Below are 22,500 nucleotides of genomic sequence, written 5' to 3' on the forward strand. Positions count from 1 at the left end.
TGGCCCATAAGTCAGGACACACGACGGTGATGATGACGTCGTTGTTGTGTAGAGGGGGGGTGGCCCATAAGTCAGGACACACGACGGTGATGACGTCGTTGATGTGTAGAGGGGGGGTGGCCCATAAGTCAGGACACACGGCGGTGGTGATGACGTTGTTGGTGTGTAGGGGGGGGTGGCCCATAAGTCAGGACACACGGCGGTGGTGATGACGTTGTTGTTGTGTAGAGGGGGGGTGGCCCATAAGTCAGGACACACGATGGCGGTGGTGACGTTGTTGTGTAGAGGGGGCGTGGCCCATAAGTCAGGACACACGACGGTGGTGATGACGTTATTGTTGTGTAGAGGGGGGGTGGCCCATAAGTCAGGACACACGACGGTGGTGGTGATGACGTCGTTGTTGTGTAGAGGGGGGGTGGCCCATAAGTCAGGACACACGGCGGTGGTGATGACGTTGTTGTTGTGTAGAGGGGGGGTGGCCCATAAGTCAGGACACACGGCGGTGGTGATGACGTTGTTGTTGTGTAGAGGGGGCGTGGCCCATAAGTCAGGACACACGGTGGCGGTGGTGACGTTGTTGTTGTTGTGTAGAGGGGGGGTGGCCCATAAGTCAGGACACACGACGGTGGTGATGACGTTGTTGATGTGTAGAGGGGGGGTGGCCCATAAGTCAGGACACACGGCGGTGGTGATGACGTTGTTGTTGTGTAGAGGGGGGGTGGCCCATAAGTCAGGACACACGACGGTGATGATGACGTCGTTGTTGTGTAGAGGGGGGGTGGCCCATAAGTCAGGACACACGACGGTGATGACGTCGTTGATGTGTAGAGGGGGGGTGGCCCATAAGTCAGGACACACGGCGGTGGTGATGACGTTGTTGGTGTGTAGGGGGGGGTGGCCCATAAGTCAGGACACACGGCGGTGGTGATGACGTTGTTGTTGTGTAGAGGGGGGGTGGCCCATAAGTCAGGACACACGATGGCGGTGGTGACGTTGTTGTGTAGAGGGGGCGTGGCCCATAAGTCAGGACACACGACGGTGGTGATGACGTTATTGTTGTGTAGAGGGGGGGTGGCCCATAAGTCAGGACACACGACGGTGGTGATGACGTTGGTGTGTAGAGGGGGGGTGGCCCATAAGTCAGGACACACGGCGGTGGTGATGACGTAGTTGTTGTGTAGAGGGGGTGGCCCATAAGTCTGGACACACGGCGGTGGTGATGACGTAGTTGATGTGTAGAGGGGGGGTGGCCCATAAGTCAGGACACACGGCGGTGGTGATGACGTTGTTGTTGTGTAGAGGGGGGGTGGCCCATAAGTCAGGACACACGGCGGTGGTGACGTCGTTGATGTGTAGAGGGGGGGTGGCCCATAAGTCAGGACACACGGCGGTGATGACGTCATTGATGTGTAGAGGGGGGGTGGCCCATAAGTCAGGACACACGGCGGTGGTGATGACGTCGTTGTTGTGTAGAGGGGGGGTGGCCCACAAGTCAGGACACACGGCGGTGATGATGACGTTGTTGTTGTGTAGAGGGGGGGTGGCCCATAAGTCAGGACACACGGCGGTGGTGACGTCGTTGATGTGTAGAGGGGGGGTGGCCCATAAGTCAGGACACACGGCGGTGATGACGTCGTTGATGTGTAGAGGGGGGGTGGCCCATAAGTCAGGACACACGATGGCGGTGATGACGTCGTTGTTGTGTAGAGGGGGGGTGGCCCACAAGTCAGGACACACGGCGGTGGTGGTGACGTTGTTGTGTAGAGGGGGGGGTGGCCCATAAGTCAGGACACACGATGGCGGTGGTGATGACGTTGTTGTTGATGTGTAGAGGGGGGGTGGCCCACAAGTCAGGACACATGACGACATCAGCGGTGCGTGAGTGCTGTACCCAGTCCGCCCCTGCGCTCCAGGTAGGCGGCCACGACTTTGCCGTAGCGAGCGAGCGACTTGGCGTAGCCCAACGCCGCCTCCACTCCGCCCTCAAGGCTCGTGGCGCGCAGGTCCACAGACTCGGGGGACAGCAGCGCTGGGGGGAGGGGGTGGGTGGGTGGGAGGGGGGAGGGGCGAGGGGAGGGGGGAGGGGCGGGGGTGGGGGGGAAGAGGAGGGGGTGGGTGGGAGGGGGGAGGGGAAGGGGAGGGGCGAGGGGCGAGGGGAGGGGGGGCGAGGGGTGAGGGGGTGGGTGGGAGGGGGAGAGGGGGTGGGTGGGAGGGAGAGGGTGGGGGTGGGTGGGAGGGGGGAGGAGAAGGGGAGGGGCGAGGGGAGGGGGAGGGGCGAGGGGGAGGGGAGGGGCGAGGGGAGGGGGGAGGGGCGAGGGGAGAGGGGAGGGTGAGAGGGGGGTAGATGTTGTGATTTTGAGGGTCGTGATGATGGTGTAAGTGATGGTGGTGATGATTGTGATGATGGTGATGATGTTGATGATGATTGTGATGATTGTGATTATGTTGATGATGATGATTGTGATGATGATTATGGTGATGATGATAACTGTGATGGTGATGATGTTGATTATGATTGTGATGATTGTGATGTTGATGATTGCGATGTTGATGATGGTGATGATGATAACTGTGATGGTGATGATGTTGTTGATGATGATGATGTTGATGATGATGGTGATGATGTTGATGATGATTGTGATGGTGATGATGATGATGATTGTGATGATGATTTGTGATGATGATTGTGATGATGATGATGATTGTGATGATGTTGATGATGATTGTGATGGTGATGATGATGATGTTGATGATGTTGGTGATGATTGTAACGGTGATGATGTTGATGATGGAGATGATGATGATGATTGTGATGATGATGATTGTGATGATGTTGATGATGATGGTGATGATGGTGATGATGTTGATGATGATTGTGATGATGATGATGTTGATGATGGTGATGATGTTGATGATGTACCTGCATTCTGCAAGCTATCCTTATCAGTTTCAGCATCACCATCCACACCATCATCACCATCATCACCATCATCACCATCATCTCCATCCCTATCCTGCACACATTCTCCCATAGACTTCAATGTTAAAGTATCCCGTAGACATCAATGTTAAAGTCTACCCATAGACTTCAATGTTAAAGTTTCCCCATAGACTTCAATGTTAAAGTCTCCCATAGACTTCAATGTTAAAGTCTCCCGATAGACTTCAATGTTAAAGTCTCCCATAGACTTCAATGTTAAAGTCTCTACCCATAGACTTCAATGTTAAAGTCTCCCATAGACTTCAATGTTAAAGTGTCTACCCATAGACTTCAATGTTAAAGTCTACCCATAGACTTCAATGTTAAAGTTTCCCCATAGACTTCAATGTTAAAGTCTCCCATAGACTTCAATGTTAAAATCTCCCGATAGACTTCAATGTTAAAGTCTCCCATAGACTTCAATGTTAAAGTCTCTACCCATAGACTTCAATGTTAAAGTCTCCCATAGACTTCAATGTTAAAGTGTCTACCCATAGACTTCAATGTTAAAGTCTCCCCATAGACTGCAATGTTAAAGTCTCCCCATAGACTTCAATGTTAAAGTCTCCCCATAGACTTCAATGTTAAAGTCTCCCATAGACTTCAATGTTAAAGTGTCTACCCATAGACTTCAATGTTAAAGTCTCCCCATAGACTTCAATGTTAAAGTCTCTACCCATAGACTTCAATGTTAAAGTCTCTACCCATAGACTTCAATGTTAAAGTCTCCCCATAGACCTCAATGTTAAAGTCCCTACCCATAGACTTCAATGTTAAAGTCTCCGCATAGACTTCAATGTTAAAGTCTCCCATAGACTTAAATGTTAAAGTCTCCCCATAGACTTCAGTGTTAAAGTCTCCCCATAGACTTCAATGTTAAAGTCTCTACCCATAGACTTCAATGTTAAAGTCTCCCCATACACTTCAGTGTTAAAGTCTCCCCATAGTCTTCAATGTTAAAGTCTCCACATAGACTTCAATGTTAAAGTCTCCCCATAGACGTCAGTGTTAAAGTCTCTACCCATAGACTTCAATGTTAAAGTCTCCCTATAGACTTCAATGTTAAAGTCTCCCCATAGACTTCAGTGTTAAAGTCTCCCCATAGACTTCAGTGTTAAAGTCTCTACCCATAGACTTCAATGTTAAAGTCTCCCATAGACTTCAATGTTAAAGTCTCCCATAGACTTCAATGTTAAAGTCTCTACCCATAGACTTCAATGTTAAAGTCTCTACCCATAGACTTCAATGGTAAAGTCTCCCATAGACCCCAATGTTAAAGTCTCCCATAGACTTCAATGTTAAAGTCTCCGCATAGACTTCAATGTTAAAGTCTCCCATAGACTTCAATGTTAAAGTCTCCCCATAGACTTCAATGTTAAAGTCTCGCTTAGACTTCAATGTTGAAGTCTCCCATAGACTTCAATGTTAAAGTCTCCCACAGAATCCAATGTTAAAGTCTCCCCATAGACCTCAATGTTAAAGTCTCCCCATAGACTTCAATTTTAAAGTCTCCCCATAGACTTCAATGTTAAAGTCTCGCATAGACTTCAATGTTGAAGTCTCCCATAGACTTCAATGTTAAAGTCTCCCATAGACGTCAATGTTAAAGTCTCCCACAGACTCCAATGTTAAAGTCTCCCATAGACTCCAATGTTTTATGCGTCTACTCATAGACTTCAATGTTAAAGTCTCTACCCATAGACTTCAATGTTAAAGTCTCTACCCATAGACTTCAATGTTAAAGTCTCTACCCATAGACTTCAATGTTAAAGTCTCCCATAGACTTCAATGTTAAAGTCTCCCATAGACTTCAATGTTAACGTGTCTACCCATAGACTTCAATGTTAAAGTCTCCCCATAGACTTCAATGTTAAAGTCTCCCCATAGACTCCAATGTTAAAGTCTCCCATAGACTTCAATGTTAAAGTCTCCGCATAGTCTTCAATGTTAAAGGCTCCCATAGACTTCAATGTTAAAGTCTCCCATAGACTTCAATGTTAAAGTCTCCCATAGACATCAATGTTAAAGTCTCCCATAGAGTAATGGGTCTCTATAATTGTGGGTCTCTATGAGTGTGGGTCTCTATGAATGTGGGTCTCTATGAGTATGGATCTCTGTGGGTCTCTATTGGTGTGGATCTCTGTGGGTTTCTATTAGTGTGGGTCTCTGTGGGTCTCTATGAGTGTGGGTCTCTGTGTGTCTCTATGAGCGTGGGTCTCTATGAGTGTGGGTCTCTGTGGGTCTCTATGAGTGTGGGTCTCTGTGGGTCTCTATGAGTGTGGGTCTCTGTGTGTCTCTATTAGTGTGGGTCTCTGTGGGTCTCTATGAGTGTGGGTCTCTGTGGGTCTCTATGAGTGTGGGTCTCTGTGTGTCTCTATTAGTGTGGGTCTCTGTGGGTCTCTATGAGTGTGGGTCTCTGTGTGTCTCTATGAGTGTGGGTCTCTGTGTGTCTCTATTAGTGTGGGTCTCTGTGGGTCTCTATGAGTGTGGGTCTCTGTGTGTCTCTATGAGTGTGGGTCTCTGTGGGTCTCTATGAGTGTGGATCTCTGTGGGTCTCTATGAGTGTGGGACTCTGTGGGTCTCTATGAGTGTGGGTCTCTGTGGGTCTCTATGAGTGTGGGTCTCTGTGGGTCTCTATGGGTGTGGGTCTCTGTGGGTCTCTATGGGTGTGGGTCTCTGTGAGTCTCTATGAGTGTGGGTCGCTGTGGGTCTCTATGAGTGTGGGTCTCTGTGGGTCTCTATGAGTGTGGGTCTCTGTGGGTCTCTATGAGTGTGGATCTCTGTGGGTCTCTATGAGTGTGGGACTCTGTGGGTCTCTATGAGTGTGGGTCTCTGTGGGTCTCTATGAGTATGGGTCTCTGTGGGTCTCTATGGGTGTGGGTCTCTGTGGGTCTCTACGAGTATGGATCTCTATGAGTGTGAGTGTGGGTCTCTGTAGGTCTCTATGAGTATGGGTCTCTATGGGTTTCTGTGAGTATGGGTCTCTGTGGGTCTCTATGAGTGTGAGTCTCTGTGGGTCTCTGTGAGTGTGGGTCTCTATGAGTGTGGGTCTCTATAAGTCTCTATGAGTGTGAGTCTCTGTGGGTCTCTGTGAGTGTGGGTCTCTGTGGGTCTCTATTAGTGTGGGTCTCTGTGGGTCTCTATGAGTGTGGGTCTCTGTGTGTCTCTATAATTGTGGGTCTCTGTGGGTCTCTATGAGTGTGGGTCTCTGTGTATCTCTATGAGTGTGGGTCTCTGTGTGTCTCTATGAGTGTGGGTCTCTATGAGTATGGGTCTCTGTGTGTTTCTATGAGTGTGGGTCTCTATGAGTATGGGTCTCTATGGGTTTCCATGAGTGTGGGTCTCTGTGGGTCTCTATTAGTGTGGGTCTCTGTGGGTCTCTATGAGTGTGGATCTCTGTGTGTCTCTATGAGTATGGGTCTCTATTTGTCTTGATGAGTGTGGGTCTCTGTGGGTCTCTATGGGTGTGGGTCTCTGTGGGTCTCTATGAGTGTGGGTCTCTGTGGGTCTCTATGGGTGTGGGTCTCTGTGGGTCTCTATTAGTGTGGGTCTCTGTGGGTCTCTATGAGTGTGGGTCTCTGTGTGTCTCTATAATTGTGGGTCTCTGTGGGTCTCTATGAGTGTGGGTCTCTGTGTATCTCTATGAGTGTGGGTCTCTGTGTGTCTCTATGAGTGTGGGTCTCTATGAGTATGGGTCTCTGTGTGTCTCTATGAGTGTGGGTCTCTATGAGTGTGGGTTACTGTAGGTCTCTATGAGTATGGGTCTCTATGGGTTTCTATGAGTGTGGGTCTCTGTGGGTCTCTATTAGTGTGGGTCTCTGTGGGTCTCTATGAGTGTGGATCTCTGTGTGTCTCTATAATTGTGGGTCTCTGTGGGTCTCTATGAGTGTGGGTCTCTAGAGCGTGGGTCTCTATGAGTGTGGGTCTCTGTGGGTCTCTATGAGTATGGGTCTCTATTTGTCTTGATGAGTGTGGGTCTCTGTGGGTCTCTATGAGTGTGGGTCTCTGTGGGTCTCTATGAGTATGGGTCTCTATTTGTCTTGATGAGTGTGGGTCTCTGTGGGTCTCTATGGGTGTGGGTCTCTGTGGGTCTCTATGAGTGTGGGTCTCTGTGGGTCTCTATGGGTGTGGGTCTCTGTGGGTCTCTATTAGTGTGGGTCTCTGTGGGTCTCTATGAGTGTGGGTCTCTGTGTGTCTCTATAATTGTGGGTCTCTGTGGGTCTCTATGAGTGTGGGTCTCTGTGTATCTCTATGAGTGTGGGTCTCTGTGTGTCTCTATGAGTGTGGGTCTCTATGAGTATGGGTCTCTGTGTGTCTCTATGAGTGTGGGTCTCTATGAGTGTGGGTTACTGTAGGTCTCTATGAGTATGGGTCTCTATGGGTTTCTATGAGTGTGGGTCTCTGTGGGTCTCTATTAGTGTGGGTCTCTGTGGGTCTCTATGAGTGTGGATCTCTGTGGGTCTCTATGAGTGTGGGTCTCTGTGGGTCTCTATGAGTGTGGGTCTCTGTGGGTCTCTATGGGTCTCTATGAATCTGCGTGTTGTGTGGGTGTCTATGGGTGTGGGTGTCTATGGGTCTCTATGAGTGTGGGTGTCTATGGGTATGGGTGTCTATGGGTCTCTATGATTCTCCGTGTTGTGTGGGTGTCTATGGGTGTGGATCTCTATGGGTTTCTATGAGTCTGCGTGTAGTGTGGGTGTCTATGGGTGTGGGTCTCTATGGGTCTCTATGATTCTCCGTGTTGTGTGGGTGTCTATGGGTGTGGGTCTCTATGGGTCTCTATGAATCTGCGTGTTGTGTGGGTGTCTATGGGTGTGGGTGTCTATGGGTCTCTATGAGTGTGGGTGTCTATGGGTATGGGTGTCTATGGGTCTCTATGATTCTCCGTGTTGTGTGGGTGTCTATGGGTGTGGGTCTCTATGGGTCTCTATGTACTGTGGGTGTCTATGGGTGTGGGTCTCTATGGGTCTCTATGTACTGTGGGTCTCTATGAATGTGGGTCTCTATGAGTCTCTATTAGTCTCTATGAGTCTGTGTGTAGTGTGGGTCTCTATGAGTCTCTATGGGTCTCTATGTAGTGTGGGTGTCTATGGGTGTGGGTCTCTATGTACTGTGGGTCTCTATGGGTCTCTATGTACTGTGGGTCTCTATGGGTCTGTATGAGTCTGTGTGTAGTGTGGGTCTCTATGAGTGTGGGTCTCTATGGGTCTCTACGAGTCTCTATGTACTGTGGGTGTCTATGGGTGTGGGTCTCTATGGGTCTCTATGGGTCTCTATGAGTCTCTATGTAGTGTGGGTGTCTATGGGTGTGCGTCTCTATGAGTCTCTATGTACTGTGGGTCTCTATGAGTGTGGGTGTCTATGGGTGTGGGTCTCTATGAGTGTGGGTCTCTATGAGTCTCTATGGGTCTCTATGGGTCTCTATGAGGCTCTATGAGTCTCTATGTACTGTTGGTGTCTATGGGTGTGGGTGTCTATGGGTGTGGGTCTCTATGAGTCTCTATGTACTGTGGGTCTCTATGAGTGTGGGTCTCTATGGGTCTCTATGTAGTGTGGGTGTCTATGAGTGTGGGTCTCTATGTAGTGTGGGTCTCTATGAGTGTGGATCTCTATGAGTCTCTGACCTGGATGCCGATTGGATGCAAGGAGCTGTCGTCATCGCCCATCAGAAAGTCAGAGACGCTGTGGACGTCAAAGACAGACAGAGACACAGGTCCCCCAGATAGCCGTCAGCATGCTGTAGGGGCAAGTGCTGTTACACACGGAAACATTCACTCAACTACACAGCCACACACCCACTCACCCACCCACTCACCCACACACTCACCCACTCACTCACTCACCCACTCACTCACTCACCCACTCACACACTCACTCACCCACTCACACACTCACTCACCCACTCACTCACTCACCCACTCACCCACCCACTCACTCACTCACCCACTCACTCACTCACTCACCCACCCACTCACTCACCCACCCACTCACTCACCCACTCACACACTCACTCACCCACTCACTCACCCATCCACTCACTCACTCACTCACCCACTCACTCACTCACTCACCCACCCACCCACTCACTCACTCACCCACTCACCCACCCACTCACTCACTCACCCACTCACTCACTCACTCACCCACTCACTCACTCACACACTCACCCACTCACTCACTCACCCACCCACTCACTCACTCACCCACTCACCCACCCACTCACTCACTCACCCACTCACTCACCCACCCACTCACTCACTCACTCACCCACTCACTCACTCACTTACCCACCCACCCACCCACTCACTCACTCACCCACTCACTCACTCACTCACCTACTCACACACTCACTCACCCACTTACTCACCCATCCACTCACTCACTCACTCACCCACTCACTCACTCACCCACCCACTCACCCACCCACCCACTCACTCACTCACTCACCCACTCACTCACTCACTCACCCACCCACACACTCACCCACTCACTCACTCACTCACCCACTCACTCACTCACCCACTCACCCACCCACTCACTCACCCACTCACTTACTCACTCACCCACTCACTCACCCACTCACTCACCCACTCACCCACTCACTCACCCACTAACCCACTCACTCACCCACTCACTCACCCACTCACCCACTCACTCACCCACTCACTCACTCACTCAACTACTCACCCAGTCACTCACTCACCCACTCACCCACCCACTCACTCACCCACCCACTCACTCACTCACCCACTCACTCACCCACTCACTCACCCACTCACCCACTCACTCACTCACCCACTCACTCACCCACTCACTCACCCACTCACCCACTCACTCACCCACTAACCCACTCACTCACCCACTCACTCACCCACTCACCCACTCACTCACCCACTCACTCACTCAACCACTCACCCAGTCACTCACTCACCCACTCACCCACCCACTCACTCACCCACCCACTCACTCACTCACCCACTCACTCACCCACTCACTCACCCACTCACCCACTCACTCACTCACCCACTCACTCACCCACCCACCCACCCACTCACCCACCCACTCACTCACTCACCCACTCACTCACTCACCCACCCACCCACCCACTCACCCACTCACTCACTCACCCACCCACCCACTCACTCACCCACTCACTCACTCACTCACCCACCCACTCACTCACTCACCCACTCACTCACTCACCTGTTAGTGACTGCATCTGCTAAGTTGTCTATGGCAGACACCACGGATGTCAAATCCACCTCCTGTTCCTGCTGGTGCTGGGTAGAGGCAAAGCCTACGCAGAGATACATAGAGATACATATACATACACAGAGACCCATAAAGATACATAGAGATACATAGAGACACATAGAGACACATAGAGATACATAGAGACCCATAGAGATACATAGACATACATACAGACCCATAGATATACATAGAGATACATAAAGACCCATAGAGATACATAGATACCCATAAAGATACATAGAGATACATAGAGACCCATAGAGATACATAGAGACCCATAGAGACACATAGAGATCCATAGAGACCCATAGAGATACATAGAGATACATAGAAACCCATAGAGATACATAGATCTACATAGAGACCCATAGTGATACATAGAGACTCATAGAGATGCATAGAGATACATAGAGATACATAGAGACCCATAGAGATACATAGAGATACATAGAGACCCATAAAATCACGGAGATACATAGAGACACATAGAGATACATAGAGACTCATAGACATACATAGAGACCCATAGAGTGAGTGGGTGAGTGGGTGAGTGAGTGAGTGGGTGAGTGAGTAAGTGAGTGGGTGAGTGAGTGGGTGAGCAGGTGAGTGAGCGAGTGGGTGAGTGAGTGAGTGAGCAAGTGGGTGAGTAGGTGAGTGAGTGGGTGAGCGAGTGGGTGAGTGAGTGAGAAGGTGAGTGAGTGAGTGGGTGAGTGAGTGGGTGAGTGAGTGGGTGAGTGAGTGGGTGAGTGGGTGGGTGAGTGGGTGAGTGAGTGAGTGGGTGAGTGAGTGAGTGGGTGAGTGAGTGAGTGAGTGGGTGAGTGAGTGGGTGAGTGAGTGGGTGAGTGGGTGAGTTAGTGGGTGGGTGAGTGAGTGGGTGAGTGAGTGGGTGAGTGGGTGAGTGAGTGGGTGAGTGGGTGGGTGAGTGGGTGAGTGAGTGAGTGGGTGAGTGAGTGAGTGAGTGGGTGAGTGAGTGGGTGAGTGGGTGAGTTAGTGGGTGGGTGAGTGAGTGGGTGAGTGAGTGGGTGAGTGGGTGAGTGAGTGGGTGAGTGGGTGGGTGAGTGGGTGAGTAAGTGAGTGGGTGAGTGAGTGAGTGAGTGGGTGAGTGAGTGAGTGAGTGGGTGGTGTGAGTGAGTGAGTGGGTGAGTGAGTGAGTGAGTGGGTGAGTGAGTGGGTGAGTGGGTGAGTTAGTGGGTGGGTGAGTGAGTGGGTGAGTGAGTGGGTGAGTGAGCCTCACCCATCACCAGTGAAACGAGGTTTTCCGTGGCTGTGAGTGCTTCTGGTGAGTTTAGGTGAGGACATCGCTCCAGCAGCAGCTGTCGATCCTGCAGGACTGCTGCCAGATGATCCATCAACCGGCCCACCACTAGGTCCGCGCAGCCTGAAATGGGTCAAGCGAGATGGGTGAGTGGGTGAGTGGGTGGGTGAGTGAGTGAGTGAGTGACTGGGTGAGTGAGTGTGTGGGTGGGTGAGTGAGTGGGTGGGTGGGTGAGTGAGTGAGTCGGTGAGTGGGTGAGTGAGTGGGTGGGTGGGTGAGGGTGGCGTTTGTGCACAGACTGCCCTATATGACATCATAACAACAGTCTGGACCACTGGACGGGTTCCGCAGGATTGGAAGGATGCCCTGGTGGTCCCCCTTTTTAAGAAGGGGGACCGCACAGACTGTAACAACTACAGGGGCATCACACTCCTCAGTGTGCCGGGAAAGGTCCTGGCAAGGATTATTCAACATCGCCTTGCCAGGCACGCTGAGCAGAGGATTGCGGAGCCCCAATGCGGTTTCAGGAAAGGGCGGTCCTGCACAGATGCCATATTTTCTGTCCGTCTGCTACAGAGGTGTAGGGAATTCCAGCAAGATCTACATCTCTGCTTTATTGACCTGATCAAGGCCTATGATACCATCAGTAGGCCTGGGCTCTGGGTCGTTCTTCGTGCTTTTAGAGTACCTGACCCTCTGCTCACGATCATTAAGGACCTTCATGATGGCGAGCGGGCCCGGGTAAAACTACGTGGCCGGGAGTCAGAGCCATTCCCTGTACACCTTGGGGTGCCACAGGGATGTCCTCTGGCTCCCACATTATTTAACATCTATTTTTACCACGTAGTTCGTGAAGCCTTCAATAGCTGTACCAGGGGAATCTCCATATGGTACAGATATAATGGGAGGCTGATCGATGCCCGGGTGCGGTCAAGGGATGGCTCCCTATTGCTCAACCACGTTATGTATGCCGATGATTTGGTAATTGCTGCTCATTCAGAGGAGGAGTTCGAGATGCTGCTGCTGAGACTGGAGAGTGCCACTAAAAGATGGGGCCTTACCATCAGCCCCACCAAAACTAAGCACCTGCCTGGGTATTTTGTACCATCGGACACTCCACCAATCGGTGATGGGGCAGTTGTGGAGAGAGTGGAGAGTTTCCCATACTTGGGCAGTGTGCTTATGACTGGCTCCAGTTTAACAGCAGAGGTCTCACTCCGAATCAGTCGAGCGGCAATATCTTTTCATCGGTTGCGTAACGCTGTGTGGAAGCTACCTGGTCTGTCACTCCACACTAAGCTTCAGGTCTTCTCGGCCACAGTCATTCCCTCCCTTCTCTACGCTTGCGAAACGTGGACCCCCCTAATGGAACATCTTCGCCGGTTGGAAACATTTAGGCTGGCCTGCCTACGATCCATCCAGGGTTTAACCAGGCTGGATTGTGTGAGGAGCTCACAAATCCTTGAAAGATCTGGGCAGGGTCCCATCGGTGAGCTCCTCCGGCAGGCAAGGCTGCATTGGCTGGGTCATGTAGCCCGCATGCCCAGCCACCGCATGCCGAAACAGCTTTTGTTCGGCCGGATCGAGGGGGTTAAACGGGCGCGGCACGGGCTAGAGAAGAGATGGAGTGATGTGGTACAGGAGGACGTGGAGCTGAGCAGACTTGCCGATGACTGGTACCAGCGGTGTCAAGATCGGCCTCTGTGGAGGAGGCTCGTGAAGGACGCTACTGGGCAGTTGGAGGCAGTCGCCCTCCAACAACAACAGAGGGTGGAGGAGCGACGCTCACAACAACGAGCGGAGCTCAGGGTGGCTAAAGCACAGCAGGTTGGCACAGTAGGGGGCACAGGTGGTGCATCAGCCACTCATCTCAGTCATCTCGGTCAGTCGACCCGTGGCACCTGCTGGGTCTGCCCCGTGACCTCCTGCCCGCGGGCGTTCGACACTTCACGTGGCCTCAAGGTGCACATAGCCTGGCACAAGCGTCGTGGTGACGTCACCGCCACTTAGTGGCGAATGGCGGTTGTTGTTGAGTGTGTGTGTGTATGTGCACATCGTAGTGATGGCCAAAACATCACGCACCCACTCACCCATCACCCCCCCCCACCACCACCAACTCACCCACCAACCCACTCACCCACTCGCCCACTCACTCACCCACTCGCCAACTCATCCACTCACCCACACACTCACCCACCCACCGACTCGCCCACTCACCCACTCACCCAACTCACTCACTCACCCACCCACTCGCCCACTCGCCCACTCACCCACTCATCCACTCACTCACTCACCCACTCACCCACCCACTCACTCACTCACTCATCCACCCACTTGCCCACTCACCCACTCACTCACTCACACATTCGCCCACACGCCCACTCACTCACTCACCCACTCACTCACCCACTCACTCACCTACTCACTCACTCATCCACTCACTCACTCACTCACCCACTCCCTCACCCACCCACTCGCCCACTCACTCACTCACCCACTCACTCACCCACCCACTTGCCCACTCACCTACTCGTCCACTCACTCACTCACTCACCCACTCGCTCACTCACTCACCCACTCACTCACCCACTCACTCACCCACCCACTCACCCACTCACTCACCCACTCACTCACCTACTCACTCACTCATCCACTCACTCACTCACTCACCCACTCCCTCACCCACCCACTCGCCGACTCACTCACTCACTCACCCACTCACTCACCCACCCACTTGCCCACTCACCCACTCGTCCACTCACTCACTCACTCACCCACTCGCTCACTCACTCACCCACCCACTCACCAACTCACTCACCCACCCACTCGCCCACTCACCCACTCACTCGCTTACTCACTCACCCACTCACTCACCCACCCACTCACTCACTCACCCACCCACTCACTCACTCACTCATCCACCCACTCGCCCACTCACCCACTCACTCGCTTACTCACTCACCCACTCACTCGCCCACCCACTCACCCACTCACTCACTCACTCACCCACTCCCTCACCCACCCACTCACCAACTCACTCACCCACCCACTCGCCCACTCACCCACTCACTCGCTCACTCACTCACCCACTCACTCACCCACCCACTCACTCACCCACCCACTCGCCCACTCACTCACCCACCCACTCGCCCACTCACCCACTCACTCGCTCACTCACTTACCCACTCACTCACCCACCCACTCACTCACCCACCCACTCACTCATCCACCCACTCGCCCACTCACCCACTCACTCGCTTACTCACTCACCCACTCACTCACCCACTCACTCACTTATCCACTCACTCACTCACCCACTTCCTCACCCACCCACTCACCAACTCACTCACGCACCCACTCGCCCACTCACCCACTCACTCACCCACCCACTCACCCACCCACTCACCCACTCACTCACCCACCCACCCACTCACTCACTCATCCACTCACCCACTCACCCACCCACTCACCCACTCACTCATCCACCCACTCGCCCACTCACCCACTCACTCGCTTACTCACTCACCCACTCACTCATCCACCCACTCACTCACCCACCCACCTCCATCTTGGCTGTGGTCAAAGTCCCCCCTGAGGGTCGTGAGTCGCTCCGAGAATCTCCTGACCAGCACTGTCAGGCCCAGGATCTCGGCCGGGTCTCCGCCCGCCGGGCAGGAAGTGAGGCCCACCGCCACCGCCTCCTCCTCCTGCTCCTCCTCATCCTCCTCATCCTCATGCTCATGCTCCTCCTCATCCTCCTCCTGCTCCTCCTCCTCCTCATGGCCGTTGCCGCTAAGCCTCTTTCGCTGCCTCAACGTGGTGGTGGCAAAGCCGGATCTACCGCTACCGCCAACACCGGAGCTACTGCTACTGCTAACACCGGAGCTACCGCTAACACCGGATCTACCGCTACCGCTAACACCGGAGCTACCGCTACCGCTAACACCGGATCTACCGCTACTACTACCGCTAACACCGGAGCTACTGCTAACACTACCCCCGCCACCACCACTACCGCTACCACCAGTACCACCACTACCACCACTACCAACTCCACCACTACCACCACCACTACCACCACTACCAGCACTACCACCACTACCACCACCACTACCAGGACTACCACCACTACCACCACCACCACCACTACCACCAGTACCACCACCACCACCACCACTACCACCACTACCACCACCACCACCACTACCAGCACTACCACCACTACCACCACCACCACCACTACCACCAGTACCACCACCACTACCAGCACTACCACCACTACCACCAGTACCGCTACCACCACCACTACCACCACTACCACCACTACCAGCACTACCACCACTACCACCACCACTACCACCAGTACCACCACCACCACCACCACTACTACCACTACCACCAGTACCACCACCACCACCACCACTACTACCACTACCACCAGTACCGCTACCACCACCACTACCACCACCACCACCACTACCACCGCTACCACCACCACTACCACCACTACTACCACTACCACCAGTACCGCTACCACCACCACCGCTACCACCACCACCACCACTACCACCACTACCACCACCACTACCAGCACGACCACCGCCACCACCACCACCACCACCGCCGCCGCCGCTCCTGAGTGCCCCAAGTGATCCGAGCGATGAGGAGAGTTTGACGCCACGCGGAAGCGACCAGGACGAGGTGGAGGAGGTGGAGGAGGTGGAGGAGGTGGACGGGGTCGCGTTGGTGCTGACGGGACGTGGCAAGCCACGGAGCAGACGATGGGAGGATCGGGAGGAGGGGGTGGAGGAGGTGGAGGGGGTGGAGGGGGTGGAGGGGGTGGAGGAGGTGGAGGAGGTGGTGGAGATCTGAGGGAAGGTGGAAATCCCCGTGTTAAGTTGTTGTCACAGAGACCCACAGGTACAGCGAGGGAAACAAGTTTTTGATCCCGCTGCCGATTTTGTATGTTTGTCCACCGACAAAGAAATGATCAGCCTAACATTTCAACGGAAGGTTTATCGGTTGACAAACGTCAGCCTCGAAACCTTAATGACTTGGAGAAGATCTGCAAAGAGGAGTGGGACAAAATCCCTCCTGAGATGTGTGCAAACCTGGTGGCCAACTACAAGAAACGTCTGATCTCTGTGATTGCCAACAAGGGTTTTGCAGAGGGGTCAAATACTTATTTCCCTCATTAAAATGCAAATCAATTTATAACATTTTTGACATGCGTTTTTCTGGATTTTCGTGTTGTTATTCTGTCTCTCACCGTTCAAATAAACCTACCATTAAAATTATAGACTGATCATTTCTTTATCAGTGGGCAAACGTACACAATCAGCAGGGGATCAAATACTTTTTTCCCTCACTGTACCCATAGAGACTCATATACAGCCATAGAGCACAATAGAGACCCATAGACTAATCACCCATAGACTCCCATAGATATTAATAGACACCCATAGACACCCATACACACTCATAGACACCAATAGAGACGCATAGAGAAGAATAGACACCCATAGATACCCATAGATACCCATAGAGACCCACAGAGACTCACAGATACCCATAGATACCCATAGAGACCCACAGAGACTCACAGATACCCATAGATACCCATAGATACCCATAGAGACCCATAGACACCCATAGACTCATCACATAGACACCCATAGACTGATTACATAGACACCCATAGACTCACCATACAGACACCCATAGATACCCATAGATACCCATAGAGACCCATAGATACTCACAGAGACCCATAGAGACTCATAGACACTCATAAACACCCATAGAGAAACACAAAGACAGATAGAAACCCATAGACACCAATAGACTCATCACATAGACACCCATAGACACCCATAGACTCATCACATAGACACCCATAGACACCCATAGACTCATCACATAGACACCCATAGACACCCATAGACTCATCACATAGACACCCATAGACACCCATAGACTCATCACATAGACACCCATAGACTGATTACATAGACACCCATAGACTCACCATACAGACACCAATAGACTCATCACACAGACACCCATAGACACCCATAGACTCATCACACAGACACCCATAGACTCAACACACAGACACCCATAGACACCCATAGACTCATCACACAGACACCCATAGACACCCATAGACTCATCACATAGACACACATAGACACCCATAGACTCATCACACAGACACCCATAGACACCCATAGACTCATCACATAGACACCCATAGACACCCAAAGACACCCATAGACTCATCAGATAGACACCCATAGACTTACCACGTAGACACCCATAGACACACATAGACACCCATAGACTCACCACATAGACACCCATAGACTCATCACGTAGACACCCATAGAGACCCACATAGACACTCACATAGACACCCATATCGACACTCATAGATACCCATAGAAACCCACATAGACACCCATAGACACCCATAGACTCACCACACAGACACCCATAGGCACCCATAGACTCATCACATAGACACCCATAGACACCCATAGACGCATCACATGGACACCCATAGACTCATCACATAGACACCCATAGACACCCATAGACTCATCACATAGACACCCATAGACACCCATAGACGCATCACATAGACACCCATAGACACCCATAGACTCACCACATAGACACCCATAGACACCCATAGACTCATCACATAGACACCCATAGACACCCATAGACACCCATAGACTCACCACATAGACACCCATAGACACCCATAGACTCATCACACAGACACCCATAGACACCCACAGACACCCATAGACTCACCACATAGACACCCATAGACTCATCACACAGACACCCATAGACACCCATAGACACGCATAGACTCATCACATAGACACCCATAGACTCATCACATAGACACCCATAGACTCATCACATAGACACCCATAGACTCATCACATAGACACCCATAGACTCATCACATAGACACCCATAGACTCATCACATAGACACCCATAGACTCACCACATAGACACCCATAGACTCACCACATAGACACCCATAGACACCCATAGACTCATCACATAGACACCCATAGACTCATCACATAGACACCCATAGACACCCATAGACTCATCACACAGACACCCATAGACACCCATAGACTCATCACATAGACACCCATAGACTCACCACATAGACACCCATAGACACCCATAGACTCATCACATAGACACCCATAGACTCATCACACAGACACCCATAGACTCATCACATAGACACCCATAGACTCATCACATAGACACCCATAGACTCATCACATAGACACCCATAGACACCCATAGACTCATCACACAGACACCCATAGACTCACCACATAGACACCCATAGACTCACCACATAGACACCCATAGACTCACCACATAGACACCCATAGACTCATCACATAGACACCCATAGACACCCATAGACTCATCACATAGACACCCATAGACACCCATAGACTCATCACATAGACACCCATAGACACCCATAGACTCATCACATAGACACCCATAGACTCATCACATAGACACCCATAGACTCATCACATAGACACCCATAGACACCCATAGACTCATCACATAGACACCCATAGACTCATCACATAGACACCCATAGACACCCATAGACTCACCATACAGACACCCATAGACTCATCACATAGACACCCATAGACACCCATAGACGCATCACATAGACACCCATAGACTCATCACACAGACACCCATAGACTCACCATACAGACACCCATAGACTCATAACACAGACACCCATAGGCACCCATAGACTCATCACATAGACACCCATAGACACCCATAGACGCATCACATGGACACCCATAGACTCATCACATAGACACCCATAGACACCCATAGACTCATCACATAGACACCCATAGACACCCATAGACGCATCACATAGACACCCATAGACACCCATAGACTCACCACATAGACACCCATAGACACCCATAGACTCATCACATAGACACCCATAGACACCCATAGACACCCATAGACTCACCACATAGACACCCATAGACACCCATAGACTCATCACACAGACACCCATAGACACCCATAGACACCCATAGACTCACCACATAGACACCCATAGACTCACCACATAGACACCCATAGAGACCCATAGACTCATCACATAGACACCCATAGAAAACCATAGACACCCATAGACTCATCACATAGACACCCATAGACACCCATAGACTCACCACATAGACTCACCACATAGACTCATCACATAGACACCCATAGACACCCATAGACGCATCACATGGACGCCCATAGACTCATCACATAGACACCCATAGACTCACCACATAGACACCCATAGACTCATCACACAGACACCCATAGACACCCATAGACTCATCACACAGACACCCATAGACTCATCACATAGACACCCATAGACACCCATAGACTCATCACACAGACACCCATAGACTGATTACATAGACACCCATAGACTGATTACATAGACACCCATAGACACCCATAGACTCATCACACAGACACCCATAGACTGATTACATAGACACCCATAGACACCCATAGACTCACCACATAGACACCCATAGACACCCATAGACTCATCACACAGACACCCATAGACACCCATAGACACCCATCGACTCATAACACAGACACCCATAGACTCATCACATAGACACCCGTAGACACCCATAGACTCACCACATAGACACCCATAGACTCATCACACAGACACCCATAGACACCCATCGACTCATAACACAGACACCCATAGACTCATCACATAGACACCCGTAGACACCCATAGACTCACCACATAGACACCCATAGACTCATCACATAGACACCCATAGACACCCATCGACTCATCACACAGACACCCATAGACTCACCACATAGACACCCATAGACACCCATAGACACCCATCGACTCATCACACAGACACCCATAGACTCACCACATAGACACCCATAGACACCCATAGACACCCATAGACTCATCACACAGACACCCGTAGACACCCATAGACTCATCACACAGACACCCGTAGACACCCATAGACTCATCACATAGACACCCATAGACTCACCACATAGACACCCATAGACTCATCACATAGACACCCATAGACACCCATAGACTCATCACATAGACACCCATAGACACCCATAGACTCATCACATAGACACCCATAGACACCCATAGACTCATCACATAGACACCCATAGACTCATCACATAGACACCCATAGACTCATCACATAGACACCCATAGACACCCATAGACTCATCACATAGACACCCATAGACTCATCACATAGACACCCATAGACACCCATAGACTCACCATACAGACACCCATAGACTCATCACATAGACACCCATAGACACCCATAGACGCATCACATAGACACCCATAGACTCATCACACAGACACCCATAGACTCACCATACAGACACCCATAGACTCATAACACAGACACCCATAGACACCCATAGACTCATCACATAGACACCCATAGACACCCATAGACGCATCATATGGACACCCATAGACTCATCACATAGACACCCATAGACACCCATAGACTCATCACATAGACACCCATAGACACCCATAGACGCATCACATAGACACCCATAGACACCCATAGACTCACCACATAGACACCCATAGACACCGATAGACTCATCACATAGACACCCATAGACACCCATAGACACCCATAGACTCACCACATAGACACCCATAGACACCCATAGACTCATCACACAGACACCCATAGACACCCATAGACACCCATAGACTCACCACATAGACACCCATAGACTCACCACATAGACACCCATAGAGACCCATAGACTCATCACATAGACACCCATAGACACCCATAGACACCCATAGACTCATCACATAGACACCCATAGACACCCATAGACTCATCACATAGACACCCATAGACACCCATAGACTCATCACATAGACACCCATAGACACCCATAGACGCATCACATGGACACCCATAGACTCATCACACAGACACCCATAGACACCCATAGACACCCATAGACTCACCACATAGACACCCATAGACTCACCACATAGACACCCATAGAGACCCATAGACTCATCACATAGACACCCATAGACACCCATAGACACCCATAGACTCATCACATAGACACCCATAGACTCATCACATAGACACCCATAGACACCCAAAGACACCCATAGACTCATCAGATGGACACCCATAGACTCATCACATAGACATCTATAGACTCATCACATAGACACCCATAGACTCATCACATAGACATCTATAGACTCATCACATAGACACCCATAGACACCCATAGACTCATCACATAGACACCCATAGACTGATTACATCGACACCCATAGACTCACCATACAGACACCCATAGACACCCATAGACTCATCACATAGACACCCATAGACACCCATAGACTCACCACATAGACACCCATAGACTGATTACATCGACACCCATAGACTCACCATACAGACACCCATAGACACCCATAGACTCATCACATAGACACCCATAGACACCCATAGGCTCATCACATAGACACCCATAGACTGATTACATAGACACCCATAGACTCACCATAAAGACACCCATAGGCTCATCACACAGACACCCATAGACACCCATAGACTCATCACATAGACACCCATAGACTCATCACATAGACACCCATAGACTCATCACACAGACACCCATAGACACCCAAAGACACCCATAGACTCATCACATAGACACCCATAGACTCACCACATAGACACCCATAGATACCCATAGACACCCATAGACTCACCACATAGACACCCATAGACTCATTACATAGACACCCATAGAGACCCACATAGACACTCAGATAGAGACCCATATCGACACCCATAGATACCCATAGACACCCATAG

At 51.0% G+C, this 22,500-nt stretch overlaps 1 protein-coding gene across 1 annotated transcript in view; it reads right to left on the bottom strand.

Annotated features, from left to right (window-relative positions):
* Positions 1 to 22,500, bottom strand: part of LOC116958466 (uncharacterized) — a 63,203-nt gene that overhangs the window by 19,179 nt on the left and 21,524 nt on the right. Inside the window, exons 3-8 of the mRNA XM_076056877.1 lie at positions 15,052 to 16,357; positions 11,469 to 11,612; positions 10,184 to 10,277; positions 8,605 to 8,662; positions 2,921 to 3,014; positions 1,892 to 2,029 (exon numbers count right to left, since the gene is read on the bottom strand). Coding sequence (XP_075912992.1) covers positions 1,892 to 2,029; positions 2,921 to 3,014; positions 8,605 to 8,662; positions 10,184 to 10,277; positions 11,469 to 11,612; positions 15,052 to 16,357 — 1,834 coding nt within the window. The remainder of the gene's footprint in view (positions 1 to 1,891; positions 2,030 to 2,920; positions 3,015 to 8,604; positions 8,663 to 10,183; positions 10,278 to 11,468; positions 11,613 to 15,051; positions 16,358 to 22,500) is intronic.

This window comes from Petromyzon marinus, chromosome 78 (genome assembly GCF_048934315.1).
Source record: "Petromyzon marinus isolate PM22_M1 ecotype Great Lakes invasive population chromosome 78, UKy_Petmar_22M1.pri1.0, whole genome shotgun sequence".
NCBI lineage: Eukaryota > Metazoa > Chordata > Hyperoartia > Petromyzontiformes > Petromyzontidae > Petromyzon > Petromyzon marinus.